The sequence below is a fragment of the Pipra filicauda genome, unplaced genomic scaffold (assembly GCF_003945595.2).
Source record: "Pipra filicauda isolate LSUMZ 115617 unplaced genomic scaffold, ASM394559v2 scaffold110_size2237424_pilon, whole genome shotgun sequence".
Lineage (NCBI taxonomy): Eukaryota > Metazoa > Chordata > Aves > Passeriformes > Pipridae > Pipra > Pipra filicauda.
Genome location: NW_024103552.1, coordinates 1126372 through 1142456, shown reverse-complemented (window position 1 = coordinate 1142456; position 16085 = coordinate 1126372). Strand labels below are relative to the sequence as shown.

General features: G+C 35.2%; 1 protein-coding gene across 2 annotated transcripts in view; it reads left to right on the top strand.

Annotated features, from left to right (window-relative positions):
- The window catches only part of VPS13B (vacuolar protein sorting 13 homolog B), a 427213-nt gene that overhangs the window by 81861 nt on the left and 329267 nt on the right, over nt 1–16085 (top strand). For both annotated transcript variants that reach the window (XM_027717679.2, XM_027717677.2), the window contains exon 17: nt 4105–4289. In XM_027717679.2, coding sequence (XP_027573480.2) covers nt 4105–4289 — 185 coding nt within the window. The remainder of the gene's footprint in view (nt 1–4104; nt 4290–16085) is intronic.

Genomic DNA, 16085 nt, shown 5'->3' with positions numbered 1-16085 from the left:
AAGAAGGTCCAGTTCATGTTTTCATTCAAAAACAGTGAAGAAAACTATTTTCTTTAATGATATGCCAGATTTATCCAAATATTTCAGCAAGTCTGTATTACAGTTTGTCAGCAAACTGGGTACAACCAAAGTGTATTTAAAAATCATTTAATTAGGACAGATTCATTTTCACTCCATACCACTACACAGCAAGACTCGCTTGTTCATATTTCCTTAAATTTATTCTGGAACTTGTCCAAGTTCAGCTTTAATGAGTAGCCTATCCTGCTAGTTACATTAGGATTTATTTTCCCCTAGAGAAGAGTGTTTGAATTGGTAGTTTTTTAACCTGTTCAGTTAAATGAACATATGTTCAGAAATGCATCTTAACTCTTGAGTGTAAAGATTTGAGAAACAATTATTTCTATTACTGTTGCAGTTTTAAAATGCAGTTTAAGTAGTGGTTTTAGACTCCAACTATGTGCCATAACTGTTTTAATATGGTGATGAGTTTTGATATGAAGTCATATTCAGTTGCTTAATACAAATTTAATGATACTGTATAGAAACACAGATCAGACTTGGTTTACTGAAAAAAATTATTTGTACTTGTATTTTCACTTACTGCTCAAATATATCTCTTGGGTCATAAAAACTTTGTTAAATATAACTCAATACCTTATTAATGATATATTTTCTGTAATAACAGGTGCAGTTTGGTAGCAAACTTATATTTTAAGATCTTTTAAATGCATTGTTTGTGTTTCAAAACTATTATAATAAATCCTGAATTATAATTGTACTTTCATCACTAGCCAGGTCTAGTTAAAATTTCCTTTAAGCAACATTTGCTGCACACATGGTACAATGCTTCCCCCTGCCTTGATTTTTTTTCTATAAAAAAGGATTTATTTTCGACTTCCCATTCCCCCAAAGTTATCTGAAAAAAACCAGTGGACTTTATTCCTATGGGATTGTTAAAGTACAGTAAGTGTAGAATTTGCATATTGTTAAAAAAAAATTAATACACTGTTATTACTCCTAAGGGACTATTTTATGTGAAACTCTTAGTTTTGAATGTAACATAGGTCATACAGTAGCTGTAATATGTATTAGTTGAAGAGTCAAACTTTTAAAGAAAAATCTTTTCCAGTGCCATATTCCGTGTTTTGATTGTCACAGCTCCTCAGTTTCCGCCTAAAGTACATGAATTTGTTAATACCAAATTGTTATTTTAGATGGAATTATTGCAGAATCATGTTTGTCCTGAATTTTGCTGAAAAATGTTTTCTACCTACTTTCTTCCTTCCCAGTTTTACACTAGGGAACCCGTCTTTTGAAATATTCAGACACTTTGTTCTATAATACTTAGTTTTAATCTTGCAAAATGATATTCAGAAATAAGAGGGGAAAAATAGAAAAACATCTTGTCTGAAAGGATAACAAAAGGAAAAATACCAGAAAGGAAAAATGCTACAGTGCACTTTTGTAATGAGATAAATAGTAATGGATTACAGTACATGTCTTGGGGGGGAAGAATACCAGGAAACATTGTGATATCACCATGCATTCCATTTCTTTGCAGGTAATGCCTGGAAAAGTTTTGTGAACACACATAGTTAGTTGTCCACCTTCAGTTCTATGTAAAAGAAATGGGTTGTGCTGTCTGTTTAATCTTGAGTTTTAAAATAAATTATTTATAATGTATGCACCATTTTGTTTTACAGGAATGGATTTTCCTAAGTACAGAATTGCCTTGAATACTCCTTTGCTTAAGTGCACCTTTTCTGCTTAAATTGATAGATTACCGAGCTTGGACTTAAATTCTAGGAAATTTTAGGCAAACAAGTTTGATTTCTAACTTGACAGGAACATCAGGAAAGGTCACAATGTTGTAGTTTCCACCTGTGCTTTTCATGGAACCCAGAGTTTTTCTGTGAGTCTTTATAGGGATCTATGTACATTTGCACAGAGGATTGTTTTTGTATCTGAAGAGGAGCTGAAATGGGACACATGTTTTATCTAACTGTATCCACAAGATGGTGATTTCCGTGTGTCCTCTTGTGCATGTTGTATGGTAGAGATGGTCAGAATCAGTTCCAGGCTCTTCATTCCTTTTGGTTGTCTGAGCCAAAGTGGTTTTCTGTAGATCTTTATCTGGCTGTCAGCAGAAAAGGCAGGTGGGAGATGCACAGTTCCCCAAAACAGGGCATATGTAACTTTTGTTCTAGCTCACTATTTGGTGTCTGTGACTCCTATTAAAAACAAACAAAATCCACCCAAACCAAGAAAGAAAGCTTTCGCTTTGCTCTTTCCTGGTATTGACGAGGGATTAAGGGAGGAGCTCTGTTTGTGATTTAAGGTGAATGCTTGTATGCCCAAGTCCAAATTCCAAGTCATGCCACTGCCTTTGGCTGTACCACCATGTTAACATAGTAGTTGTTAGATGTCTTCAGATGTTTGGAATACTTACTTCCAAACCATGTTTCATGTGTCACACAGGCCTTATCTGCAGCTTATGGGCCAAAAGTGTTAACAACAAAATATTTTTCTATTCTGCTCCTTCACTTAGAGCATAATTATCATGGGTCTGAGAAGTGAAGTATTTTTTCCCTCTAGTCGTCTTGAAGGGCCACTCTCCCAATCAGATGGAGAATATTCAAGGAAATCTTATTACTGGAATTTTGTGTCACTTGATTCTGCTAAAGGTTTTAGCATTTGAGCATCAGGAATGGCCTGTTTCTGAATTCATTGAGCTTCCTGCAGAGTCTGTACTGCTGATGTTCTCTCCCAAATGTTAGGTCATGCAGCTGCAAGCATTTTCTTCTGGACCCAGATGGGAGATGCGATGTTTTGTGACTGAGAGTTCTTTGAAAGCTTTTGATTTTTCTGATCTAAAGAGCCATTCAGTGTCTGCATGTATTGCATCTTCAGTCCCTGAATATTTTGCTAAAGCACACTTCTTTTTCTGGACTAAGGGCTTTTGTGAGCAGCTTTAGCAGCTTTACCTCGTTTGAGGTTCTGATTCTTAATGGAACATTTTTTTATTTATTTGTAAGTGGCTTTAAGGATGTCCCTAAAATCTTCTAATTCTCCAGAATGAGAATGAGCCAATATGTTCATCAGTGATTGTTTTTCATGGAATCATAGAATCATTGAATGGTTAGTGTTGGATGGGACCTTAAAGATCATCTAGTTCCAACTGCCCCTGCCATGTGGGACATTAGAGAAAATAATGCTAAATAGCACAAGAAGTATGTTTCAGTGATGGAGCAGGAGGTGATTAGGGCAATAATAATAATGTTGTAAATGTGCTGCATGAAAAGGCTCCAAAATGAGAGGGTTATAAAACCTTTATAGTTTTTGTTGAATGTAGTAAATCAATCTGTTGCTTCATTTCAGGTAGTAGTGTGTGTATTAGGAAGAAAAAGTAAGTTACTGACTTTGCTATGGTTTTTGTAACGTGTTCTTGTTGATGGTGGATTATATTGTCACAGAAGAATTTATTTCCAAACAAAATGTCCTTTACTTTGCACTAACCATTACCTGTCCCCTCCTGTTCCTCCTCCCCAATTAAATGATAAAAGACACTGAAAAGTAGTATAGTTACTTAATGAGCTCTATGTCAGCGAAATATGGAATATGTACCTGTTTGTATTTTCATGTATGAATATTCTCTATATGTTTTTTGAGTCACTGGCCATATCTCATTTAGCAATTATTGTAAGCTTTTTAAATAAAAAAATTCAGAACATTCAATTTTTGAACAGGTGTTTTCTGTGTTTTTAAAAACTTAATAATTTTGAATAACTTATTTTGGTGGGAGCACATGGAATTGCTTTTATTAAGTATTTTAATACCAAGAGATAATTAGATACAAAGATATGAATTTTCCTATCGTGTTTTGGAGGGAGATATAAAGTTAAATCATGTAACAGGTCCTATTTAGGTTTCATTTCAGTATAAGCAGAATCAGCTCTTACAAGAAAGAACCTAATAGGCATGCAGTTCCAACCTTACAAACTAATTGCTAATAGTTTGATATTCTGTGACTAAGTTCTAAAATTGTTATTTTTTTACATCAAAGTATTGATTTTCCTTTTTTTTTCCCTCCATATTAAACAGGACCAAGCGAGCTCATGTCCCACTAACAGAATGCATTTTTGAGCTCCCTAATTTGACCATTCAAGCAACTAGAGCTCAAACCCTCCTGCTTCAAACTATTTATCAGAGCTGGTTTCATCCTGTTGGACATGTCAGTTCAGTGGTGGTGAATGAACCTTTGCTGAATGAGGTTTTCCAAACTTCAGGTAAATATGTGTTGCTTTTGGTTAAGTATTTATAGTGGTACAGAGCCCTGCTAGTGAATGTGAATACAACTATATCCTTTAAATCCAGGTTTTTACTTATAGTAGTTAACAGACAGAATGGTTTTTGTGTGTATATGGGTATTTATAGCTTATGCTTAAAATCCAGGATGTAAGCTAAGCCACCCAGCTTCACTCCTTGGCACCAATTTCTGGATGCATTTAATTTTCCCATACAGGATAATTTTTCCATGCTTTCCTCATCTGAAACATCCACCCTCGCTACCTTATATGGTGCAGTGTTGTAACTTAGGATCATTCAGAGGTGAAGTTGGATTATTAAGGGCTTTATTAATCAATGGCATACACTGAATTTTTTAGAGGGGCTGCAGATGTTTCTCGTCCAGTTTCATAAATAAATGTTACTTAAGTGTTGTGAAACTGCTGCAGATATGCAAGTTTTGGTGTTGGTGACATAAATAATGAAATTCGTTACCTGTCATCCTTAATAAATAAATTAAGCATTTTGACCAATTTACAGAGGAAACCAGAATTTTCAAGTACATAAAGGTCATCCAGAAAATGACCTTTTTTTTTTTTTTTTTTTTTTTTTTTTTTAGATTTCTATGCAGGCTATAGTAATTTATAGCTGTTATTGTTTATTTGTTGTGAATAAACCCATAACAAGAATAGCTGAGTTATTTTGGAATCTCCATCATTACCAGTCTTGGAGAATGTGTTATGAGAATGATTCAGATGTAGAAAGTCATGACTTGAAGCAGAATGGTAGATTAGAATACTGGAAGTCTTTCAGTCCTGTTTTTCTCAATCTTATTTTTCTTCTTCACTCCTGGTGTTTATATTAAGGTTAAATCTATGTTGATTTAGTGTTGCAAAAGAACTGTTGTATTTTTGTGTATCCCTTGGAATAAGTGTTTAAAGTGCTTTCCCAAAAGTCACTTGTTCTTTTTAATCCTTCATTCTGTGTGGGTTGCCTTAGGATGAAATGGTGAGGTTTTATTTTCAAGTCCTGGTGTTTCTGAAGGTAGCAGGTTTACAATCCACACCTTGGAGAAATCTGAAAATACGGTCATTTGATCACTTCAGATGGTCTTAGGGCTTGCACAGTTTCAAACTAACCTGTTTTATCATTTAACATGTTTCAGTCTGTCAGTTTAATGAACTGTGATACAACTCTGCTAACAATATCTCTGCAGAATAAAAATCTGGAGCACACATTTTAAGTACTTCAAGTAAATGAACAATATAGTACACTTGTTTTGATCTTTTCTTGTTCATGGCTTAACGCTTGACCTGGTAAATTTTATACTTCTGTAGTTGTGCTTCGCATTAACTAGATGAAGGCAGCTTTGTGTTCAAGGCTATGAAGCGATTGCTGTCTATCCTTTTGTCCTAATTTTTGTCTTTGTTGATTCTATAAACCAACTACATTTTGTTTGAATACTGGTGTGTAAAATGTAGTATTATGCTTTGAAAGTTGTCCTTATACTTAGTGTTAGCTTTCACATACTTTTAACAGTAATGTGTATGTGTGTAAGCTTCTAAAAATTACCTGACTCTATTTGCGCAGGGAAGTTTGAATTTGAACGCTTATTTTACCTTTCTTTGTTTTTCTTTCTTTTTTTCCTTTTTTCTCATTTTTTTTTCCAGTGGAGTAACTATGAGGGTAATGCACTGATATTCTTTTACTAATATTCAAATTAGTTTCTCCAAAATAAAACAACAGCTGATGAGTGTTCCTTGGGAGTCCTTGATTAGAGTTCCTGCTTGCCATTGCCCCCGTGTTCCTCTGGGCTGGTGCAGATTGACCTTAGACGGGTCATGTGGTGGGCCTGGCAGTAGCCATTGTCTCTCTCAGAATCTTTGTGGGTGTCATCATCATCATCATGGCTGGGCTTCGCGAACGAAGATTTGGGAAGGCTCTATCCACATTTGCTACAGGCACGCTGGTGGCTTATGAGGCCAATACGTGACAGACATTTCCGATTGCAAAAGGCACAGCAGAAAGACTCCTTAGATGGTGGATTCTGCAATACACGGTTCTTTCTGCGTTGCCTTTTTTCTTCGAGGGTGATCCTGCGTGTGTTCTCAAAGGAGACAGCTGCGTTATGGATGGTGTGTCTCCAGGCCTCCCGATTTGAGGCTGTACAGATGAACTTTTTTGTGTAGCCTGACATCTCAAGGAAATAATAGCCTTTTTGTCAATGGCATTGTGTTTTCCATCTGAGCCAACTCATTTTTAGCTACACACAAAAGTAATACTTAGAGAAAATAGCTTTCCATCCACACGGTGTTGTGGATTAATTGTTTCTTTGATCAATTTAGTACAAAAAATGCAAGTATAAACACATTTGCTGTATTTTCTTTTATAGCTCTTTACTTTTTTTCCTTTGCTTTTTCCGATTATGTTTCCATGAAATTGTAGTTTTCTTGCAGGAAAAATTAACAACAGCTTAAAGATCCCCTTACCTTCACTTTATCCTGTTTCTCAGGGAATCTCTTTTTTCATATAATTTACTTTCATTCTGCTGTTAAAAAGAATCATGAACTATGTATTTCATAAATACAATTGCCCAAATTATCCTCTATGTTTGCATTTTCAAACTTCTAAAAGCCATCTTTCTAACTAATTGGAAATATAGCAGGACAAACAGTTATGCATTTATCTAGATTTTTATACCCCTGTTAAAAATAAGTAAAAAAACCCTGCCCATCTATGACATTATTCTTGAAAAAAAAAAAAGAAAGGACTTATGTAGTTTTTCTTCCTGTTAATGGTCTGCTGTTATCCAGAGGTTTTCAGCAAATCTGCCTGCTCCAGACTGGATCACAGGATTTTACACATTCTTGATACACAGTACAACAACATGCTTTTTTTGTCCTCTGTGAATGAAATGTGGCCTGTTATAGAAATGGTCTAGTTATAACTTACTCACCCAGATCTGTTCTACCTATTTTGAAATATACTGAGACTTAACATTTTTCTTCTTTAGTAACTACTTGCACATAGCTAGTCTGAAATGTGTTTGCCATTTGTTTACATAACCTACATCTTTCTCATCTGCCTGTGTCTGTATTCCCACTTTTCATGAGTGATTGAAGAGCATTATTGGGCTGAAACAGTTGTTGCTCAGCTTTATTGGGGCTTTGTGCCAGGTGCTTTTGTGAGTGATGTGCTTCCGTAACATAGTGATTCAGTATTACTTGAACTCAAAAGTGATACCACGAGCATCCTCTCAGCAAAGATATTTTTTAGCAGCAATTATGGTTCATAGTTGTATGCTTTTTCCAACACAGCCATCTCTTCCAGTTTTAAAACTGTATCACTTAAACTGTGCTTATAATATGTGCTAAGATATTCCGTAGGAAAAGAACAGATGAAATTAGGGGAAAAAAGAAATAAAAAATAGAAAGGAATAAAAAACTGAGAAGGAGGATCATCTAATAAAAAGGGAAGAGTGCTACAGAGGAAGATAAAACAAGGAGAAGCAGGTAGAAAAATTTCAAGTAGAAAATCAGTAAAAGTTAAGAAAGGCAAAATTTAATAGGAAGACAAGTACAGATACATGAGTTGCAGGAGGAGGGAAAAACTTCAGAAAAAGGCAGGTGTCTATTGGCCCTTTGACATGCTGTGGAAAGGCTCACAAGGTACAAAGACCTCTTTGGGAACCTGTCTGCAAGGTAACTGCACTGTGTATTTCCACAAACATATGAACAGAATTTATAGCTGGTGTCTGGGATTCTGTCCTAAAGTTTTACCTGGAGCAGAAATGATTTCCTGCTCCAGAACTTCTTTCAAAAGTAATTGAGGCTGAAGTTGGTCTAGGGATTCAGAAGAACCTCTCTAAGCTCTATCCTCTACAAATTCTTCTTCAGAATAGATTAATAGAATACCAGAAAGGGAAGATTGCTTTAAGATTAACATTCTTCTGTTCCTTGTCTACTTTCCTCCCCTTACTCTTCAGAAACCTTTTCCTAGTAGGAGAAAAACACTGCTCAAATATTTCCTAGTTTGTTATTAGATTGCTACTTTATCAGATCATCTTAGAGTTTCTCTTTTACTTAACTTATCCAAAGGCAAGCTGTCTGAAAAAAAAAAATAAAATCTGAAGTCTCAAAAGCAAGTTGTGTGTGTTTGGTTTCTGACGGAATTTAAAAATGAAGTGTCTGTACTACCTAAAATTTGTATTTGTCATAAGTATTAGTAAGGTCTGTTATCTTAAAACTTCCAGTGAAAAGAACTAGCTGATTGAGCTCAGAACTTGTGGAGGACAGATAAAATGAGTATGTCAAGAAAGATATTTTTTTATAGATAGATATTTTTATAAACATGTTTAAATATTTAGTCTTAGCTTGAGACTATCTAATTCTGCTAAGAGCAGGTTTTTAATTATAATCGATATGGAATTTAATGGGATTTTTGAAAGCACTTAACTCCCTTCATTGCAGTGACACCTTTTGTAATCCATATATTTAAATGCCTACTTGGCAAAGGTTCTTTTCAAATGGGGGCCGGTGTTTTTAGGGTTCTGAGAAGCCAAGGCAATTAAAAAAATTGAGATAATGTAAACAATGTAATTTATGACTTCAGTGAATAGGCTTTACCATTCAAGTACAAGATTGATGCATACTGCCTAAAATAGTTATGCAAGAACAAAAAGAATAGAAAATTTAAAATAGTAGATGGGAATACAAGTGACAAAATGCAACATAAGAAATGGATAAGTAAAACAGCTGCAAACAGCTTTTTGCTCTTTTCCATGGGTCAAGAAAAAGTCATTACTAACTTTTTTTAATGCATTACATCTAAAATAGAAAAATAGAACAAAGCAGTCTTCAATCTACAATCTTTGAAAATTTCTGTTTTGGTTTTGTTTTATAATCCTTTGGAGTACAAGCACAACAGCATATTACATGTCAATTAAATGATGTTAGTTCTTGTGCTTGCACATGCTTGTGAAACATCCTAATTTTATGTTTCAATCACTATAAAAGTGGAAACAAAGATAAATCTGAAATACATCATGCTTTCTACATTATTGCATGTATAGATGTTAATAACATTATTACAATTATTATTACACAAATTTTTAAACAAAAATAAATGTACAAAATGCCAATATGTTAGGAAAAGGGCACCAGTTAAGATGTTTCAAAGGTTGAGCATGATTAATCCTATAGAGTAATTTTACTGTGTATTTTTTCCATTATTTGTTAGTAAGTACCTGAAGCACTCAGTTTCTAACCATTTCAGCCTGCCAAGAAAATACGTACACAGTTACATGTGGCTTTAGTTTACTCTGGAAAACTGGAACTTACTACTACTTTTTCCTTGTCCTATTCAGGTAGTTCATTATTTTGTTGACAGTTCGGTTCCATTAATCTGGTGTTTTTGGGAAAATTGCTTGCAGACCTTACATTTCTCTATTGAAGGTGATCAAATAGGCATTTGAATCCCTCATGTAAATGATGTCTTAAAGTTAAAATAAAATCTACTTTCCAGAAAGTAACTGTAAAACTATTTTATGCAAGATTTCATGTGGGATACCTTAATGGTTGAATAATAAATTTTACCTCATAAAAATGAAATTCAATAATACAGTAGCTTTCTCAGCGCAGTAGCATCTGGTTGAATCTCATGAGAGCCAATATTTTCCAACTCATTAGGATCATGTCGTTCTGTATGTCGTCAACATTGACTTAGCCAAGCTACCTTTACTTACATAACCGCCAAACTATTAAATAGGTCTCTTGTGGAGTGAAGTCAAATATTCCTCTTATTTTGCTTTTGCCTTGGAAGAAGAGAAGAAAATGTACATACTGTAACATTTAAACATCTGGTCTAAACCACATCAGGGTAACACTGAGGAAAGTAACAGGATTCAGTATTCTTCCCAGGTGTACATATAAAAAAGGGATGTGGAGCTGCTGCATAGTTCTATTAACCACTTAGGAAAAAGACTGAAATAAGTGACTTGCTTTTCTAATACCCCTGTTTTTAAAATGACTTTTTTCCTCTTGCCTGGTCTCCTGCCACCAAACTCCAAAACAGAAAAGCCCAACATTTCAAAGTGTAGCAGGTTGTTCAGCTCCGATCACTTCCTTACAACATACTGGCATTTAACCTTTGTTTGTTCCATATAACATGGCCAGTTTTGGCATTCATTTTGAGGCATGTGAATTAAACCTTCTGTCTAAAATCAAAGTTTAGGAGTGTATTCTCTTAAGTAGTTGCTTGGGAGTGGCAGGACACGGCTGTATGAAACTTGTGCAGTATAAACAGTTTAGTGTCTGGCGTGGGTGACTACCCACATGTGTCCTTATCCTTCATGTCGGCTGAGAATTAAGTGTGTAAATAGTACTATTGTTATACATTGTACATTTCTTTGAAAGTCTGGTAGATTATCAACAATAATTCCAGATGGAAAACCAGCATGGATAAGCAACCTAAGCACAATTTTTCTTTAGCTTAACTGTTTAAGCTTAATAGAGTTGTGTATAAGCTTTTGTTTCCTCTTATTGTAAACATTTTCAGTGGTATTCTTAAGTCATAAACTGACTTGCACTGAGAGGAGATAAGTGGGACATTTTATCATTTCAATATGTAATCAGTCAGATTTATCTTGCTGAGTATCTTCTTAGTAAATCCTCTGCCAGAAGCAATGGCCTGAAATAGGAAACTGCCAATCGATGCCAAGTATGCATGGAAACCAGTAATTATGATTACCTTTTTATTTTTTTTCTGGTCTAATTAATGTACACTAATAAGGTTTGAAATTGAAAAATACAGTATTCTGATGCTTCAAAATTCAGTTGAGACTTTTAAAATGTCTGTTGTGGTGAAAAGGAATGTATAAATTCTGTCAAAAGCACAGTGAAAGAGAAAAAGAAAAGCTAAAAAACCCAGTAAGTTGTGAAAGGAATACATGCATGCGTGGAATCCATAGCTATACATAAATGTATATAAGTTTCTTAAGTTGAATTATTTCAGAATTGCAGGAGAGCTTAGTTCAGTGTGTATGTTGAAATTAACAGCAAACTCATAAGTATGTAGGTGGGCTACCAAAACACCGAGACACCTAAGCTTAGAGCTATAAATAGTGCTCTTACTCCAGTCTGTAGTTTATTTGCACAAATAGCAGTGGAAGCTGTGACTGAGAGCACCTGTTTTGTTTGTTCAGCTGTTAATCTGGTGTTATTTCTTGTTCTATTAAGAAAGGTGTGCTTGGACAGCAGAGAGGAAGGCTACCTTTTTGCCTTATTGTAGCTGCCAGGTACTGCATCAGGTGAAAAACTCTCAGGGAGGTTGAGATGGTGGCTTCTTTTGTAAGAGCAATAGAGCGTGTTGAGACTAAGCTACTGGAATTCAGTGCTATGACAAGAAGACTGGGAAGAACAGAAGTCATGAATCTGCTGCATAACAGGAGATGTGAATTTTCTGAGAAGTGCTCAGAGCGCACACAAAAGAAAGCTTCAGAGATACCAGAAGGAAAGATTCTTTTTTGCAGGAGGGCCCAGAGAGATCATTGTCAAATTTAGAGTGAACCAGAGAGCCATCAGTGGTTGCTCATGCAAGAATAAATCATCAATGAGAAGGTCATGGTGTTTTTTTGACATCTGTGTTTTTTAAGAAAAAGGTTTGTGCAGAGGTTCTGCAGCAGAAGTATCGATGCCAGTCACACTGCCTTTGGCTGAACAGTGCTTTCCGGAAGAGCAAAAGGCAACTATTTCTTTTCACCTGGCAAAAAATAAAAGGGTTGTCAGAAAATTCAAGTTGGAAGGGACTGTAGAAAGTCTCTAGTTCAGTCTTCTTCTAAAATCGGAGTCAGTTATGGGATCAGACCAAGTTCCTTAGGGTTTTAGCAAGTCAGGTCTTGAAAATCTCCAAGTGTAAGAACACCCTACCTCTCTCTGCAACCTGTACCACTGTTTGACTGTTCTCATGGCAAGAAAGCTTTTCCTCCTATCCAGACAGAAGCTTTCTTATTTCAATATATGACCGTTGTTTTTCATCCTTCCCCTGTGCACCTCCACTACAATCCTTCATCACAACCTTCTCATACATATGGGAAGGCTGCTAATATGTCAAGTGTGTTAACTGCTGGTTTTGACCTTATTGAACAGTAGAACAAAGCTATAACTGAGGAGTCCTAACTAGTGCTAAAACTTCATGATGGTGACTCTGAAATCCATTTCCAGTTCTAATTCTCATGCCAACTAGATTTAACCGGAGTGTTGATGCCATCAGTACATACAAACTCAGTCATACTGTTGTCTGATTAGTGAGTATACTAATGTATGACATGACGTAATTCCAGATTAGATCATCACTCTGTGCTAGTTTGACAGTTGTGGAAATTCCAGAAGTCAGTATGTCTCCTTTTCCCCTTCAGATTAAAAAAATCCTATTTTGGAGGATATCAGATCAGTTTATGGTAGTGAGTTTTTCTGAGAAGAAAATGAAAATGCATACAAGTGCGAAGTAGTAGCACAAAGAAATGATCAATAGTTTATGGTCATTATAATATAATGTTTTCCATTTGAGGTTTCATTGGACCTTTTTATGATGTTTACTTATTTACTTTACTTCTTTTTATTTACAGGAACAACTTGAATCATTCTAAAAGAAATTGGAACACCCTATAGCATATCTTCCTTCTTTGTATTTAGAATGATAAATTTTGCAGTTTGGAAGGTGACTGGCTAATTAGATGTTTTGATCTCGGAGGCAAGAAATATCAGCAAGGAAATTTTTAATGGAATAGATGATTAAGAAATATGAAGGAAATGAGAAAATAGTAAAGATAAAATTGAAGAAGTTCCTGTGAGGAACTTAATGTAGTAAAAATGTGTTTATTTTAGTAGTACTCTTTGATTTAGGAAAAAATGACCTAGTCATAATCAAAAGTAGAAAGGTTTAAGAATAAGCAACTATTAAATGTGGTAGAAGCATGTTTTCTGTTTGCAAATATGTAATATTGAAGGCTGACCTTGAGTAGTGAGTTTATGTAATGTATGTAGTTGTACTTGGACAGATTCCAAGTATCGAACTGCTGCTTAAAACTTATAAGAGTGTCTACAATACTAAGAGTTAAAAAATACTAGTACTCTCTGAAGTTACTGTTATGTAAAGTAGTAGTGAATGGCATGGAAAGCTACTTTTCATTTCTTGTGGCAAGGTAAGAGGATAAATACCAGTGGTATTCTTGCCATAGAAAGATACCAGAGCATTATGTACTGCAATAACAATTTTTAGTCTGATGTAACACATGATTTCTTTTTATATTAAATCTGGCTTTTATAAAAGCTACATACATTGTGATTATTTTAAACCTAGAGATTATAGATCCAAATCCTATTTTTTAATTGCATGGATATTCAAGAAAAATGTATTCTTCTTCTGGAATATATCATGTGGAAGAATTGTTAAGCTGTTAAAAATCTATACTCTATGAGAAGTAATTACTGTGTTCCTTGCAGTAAAGAATTAATGTTTTTTCTATGTGTCTAGTCCACCTCTTAGTCATAGAATACAATTATTGCAAGGTACATGTGATAAGGTAATGGTAAGGACAGAAACTGTATTTTTACTGGACAATACCGAGCTACAATTATAGCAGCTCTTTGGCAATTAATTTTTTTAGTCAGTATTATGTCTCTAAAGGTGGGAAGTTCTTTTGGAGAAAAATTCTACCAATGGTAGAAATACACAGTAACATAGTAGTAACAATAAGGCAGACAAAGTTAGCAAAACACTAGATTCTCAGGGAACTATGCTAAGCAAGAAAACTCCTAAATGAATATTTTAGAGTTTTGATTTTACTGTTTTGATTTTACTGTTGGAGGGTAATTATTAAGGAACTAGTGTAGAAAGGAATGTGTTCTGTTACAGTGTTATTTGACAGTAGCCAGTGAATGTCCCTTCTGTGTAAAGCGTAATAGGAAAATCAAAAATGGCACAAGCAGATGTAGCTGCTTTGATCTTGCTTTCAAGTATTGTACTACTGAAACAAGTATTCCTTACTTTGTAGTGCTGTAAAGATATATATCACACTATGCGAAATGTTCATTAAAATCTTAGATTTTGAGGAGATGTCAGAGTTCTATGTTTAACCACAGCTCCTGGATTTTGAGAGCTTTGTCTTATGCAAAATAAGAGCTCCTAAATCTGCTTAACATCCTCCAAAACATGCTTTGTAACCAGGGTTGCTGTCGATTCAGAGAAAGTAATCAGAGCTATTTCTAGAAACACCTTTGTTTTAGTTGGAGATCATCTAAATAAGCACAGTTCCTCATCTTAATTTCTTTCTTTCACGACTGTATCATAAGTCTAGTATGGACAGAGATCAACCCAAATATCTTTTGCCTTTTTTTTCATTTTGTTTTGTTCTGATTTTTTGTTTAACATGATAAATAAATCCAGATATTACATAGTCTTATGTTGATTTCTTCTCTCTTTACACCTTAGCTTTGTTGCTGCAGCTCACTCAGGATCTCTTCCTCCTTTTACTGTTTTTATGTCAGACCCTGTGGTAGTCAACCCTTTTCTTTATTGGACTTCTTGGTTTCAGTCTTTTTTTTTCCTCTTTTTTGATTTTCCTCTTTTTTTTCTTTTTTAATAAACAACAGGGGACATGATCAGTTAGGTATGGATGAGGAAAATTGTCTCTTGCATGGTAGCTTCAAATGTTGCTTTTCTTATTAAAGATGCTTTTTCTGAACTGGGGTTTATGGTAACCATTTCTCTCTCCCCCCATTAGTTATTGTAGGGCAAAAGGAGTGACTAGAAAACACAGAAATTGAGAAAGAAGAAATGCAGACCTTGGGTAGTGTTACAGAAATGTTTTGAGTCTTCTTGACTGATGCCAGGGGTGTTTTGACCTATTCCAGTAATTATTCGAACCTTCCAATTTTAAAACATGGAAACGTGCTGTTTGAAGAAAAGCTTAATTGTTCTAAGGGGTCTGATCTTGTTGAGAAGCTACATTTAGTTCTTCAAATGAATTGTCACCATAGTGGCATTATATCGTAGTCTGATTCTGTTTTGTGAGAGTATGAATACTGGATCATTTAGAGCAAAATGCAAGAATTCCAACTGGCCGTGTGCCATTGCTGCTACTTTGAGTTCTCTTCTTATGATGCATTGCTTGAGTTTTACCTGGTTTGTGTGCCATACCACAGCTGGATACAGCACTTCTGTTATGTCAACTACTGTATTCTTGCATTAGTTAGCATTTTTCATTCTCCTGTATCTAAATTCAGATTTGTGATGTAGCCAAATCATCTTAAACCAGGTATTTTAGTAAATGGAATTACTGGTGAAAATTTTTGAAGTAATAATGAGTAACAATACTAATAAATTATTCACTTGCTTTAAACAAGCCAAGAAGACAAAAAAGTGTTTTTAAACTGACTTCATCATCACAGCTGGGCTTCGCGAATGAAGATTTGGGAAGGGCTCTACCCACGTTTGCTACAAGCGTGCTGGTGGCTAAAGAGGCCAATACAAGATAGACACGTCCAGTTGCAAAAGGCACGGCAGAAAGACTCCTTAGGTGGTATATTCTGCAGGGCATGATTCTTTCTGCATTGTCTTTTCTCCTCGAGAGTGATCCTGCGTGCATTCTCAAAAGCATCAGCAGCGTTATAGATGGTGTGTCTCCAGACCTCCCGATTGGAGGCCAGAGTAGACCAGTTATGATGATCAATATGGCCAAGGCTGAGATGTTGTTTCAGGGAGTCCTTGTATCTTCTCTTTGGGGCTCCTCTGTTGCGGCA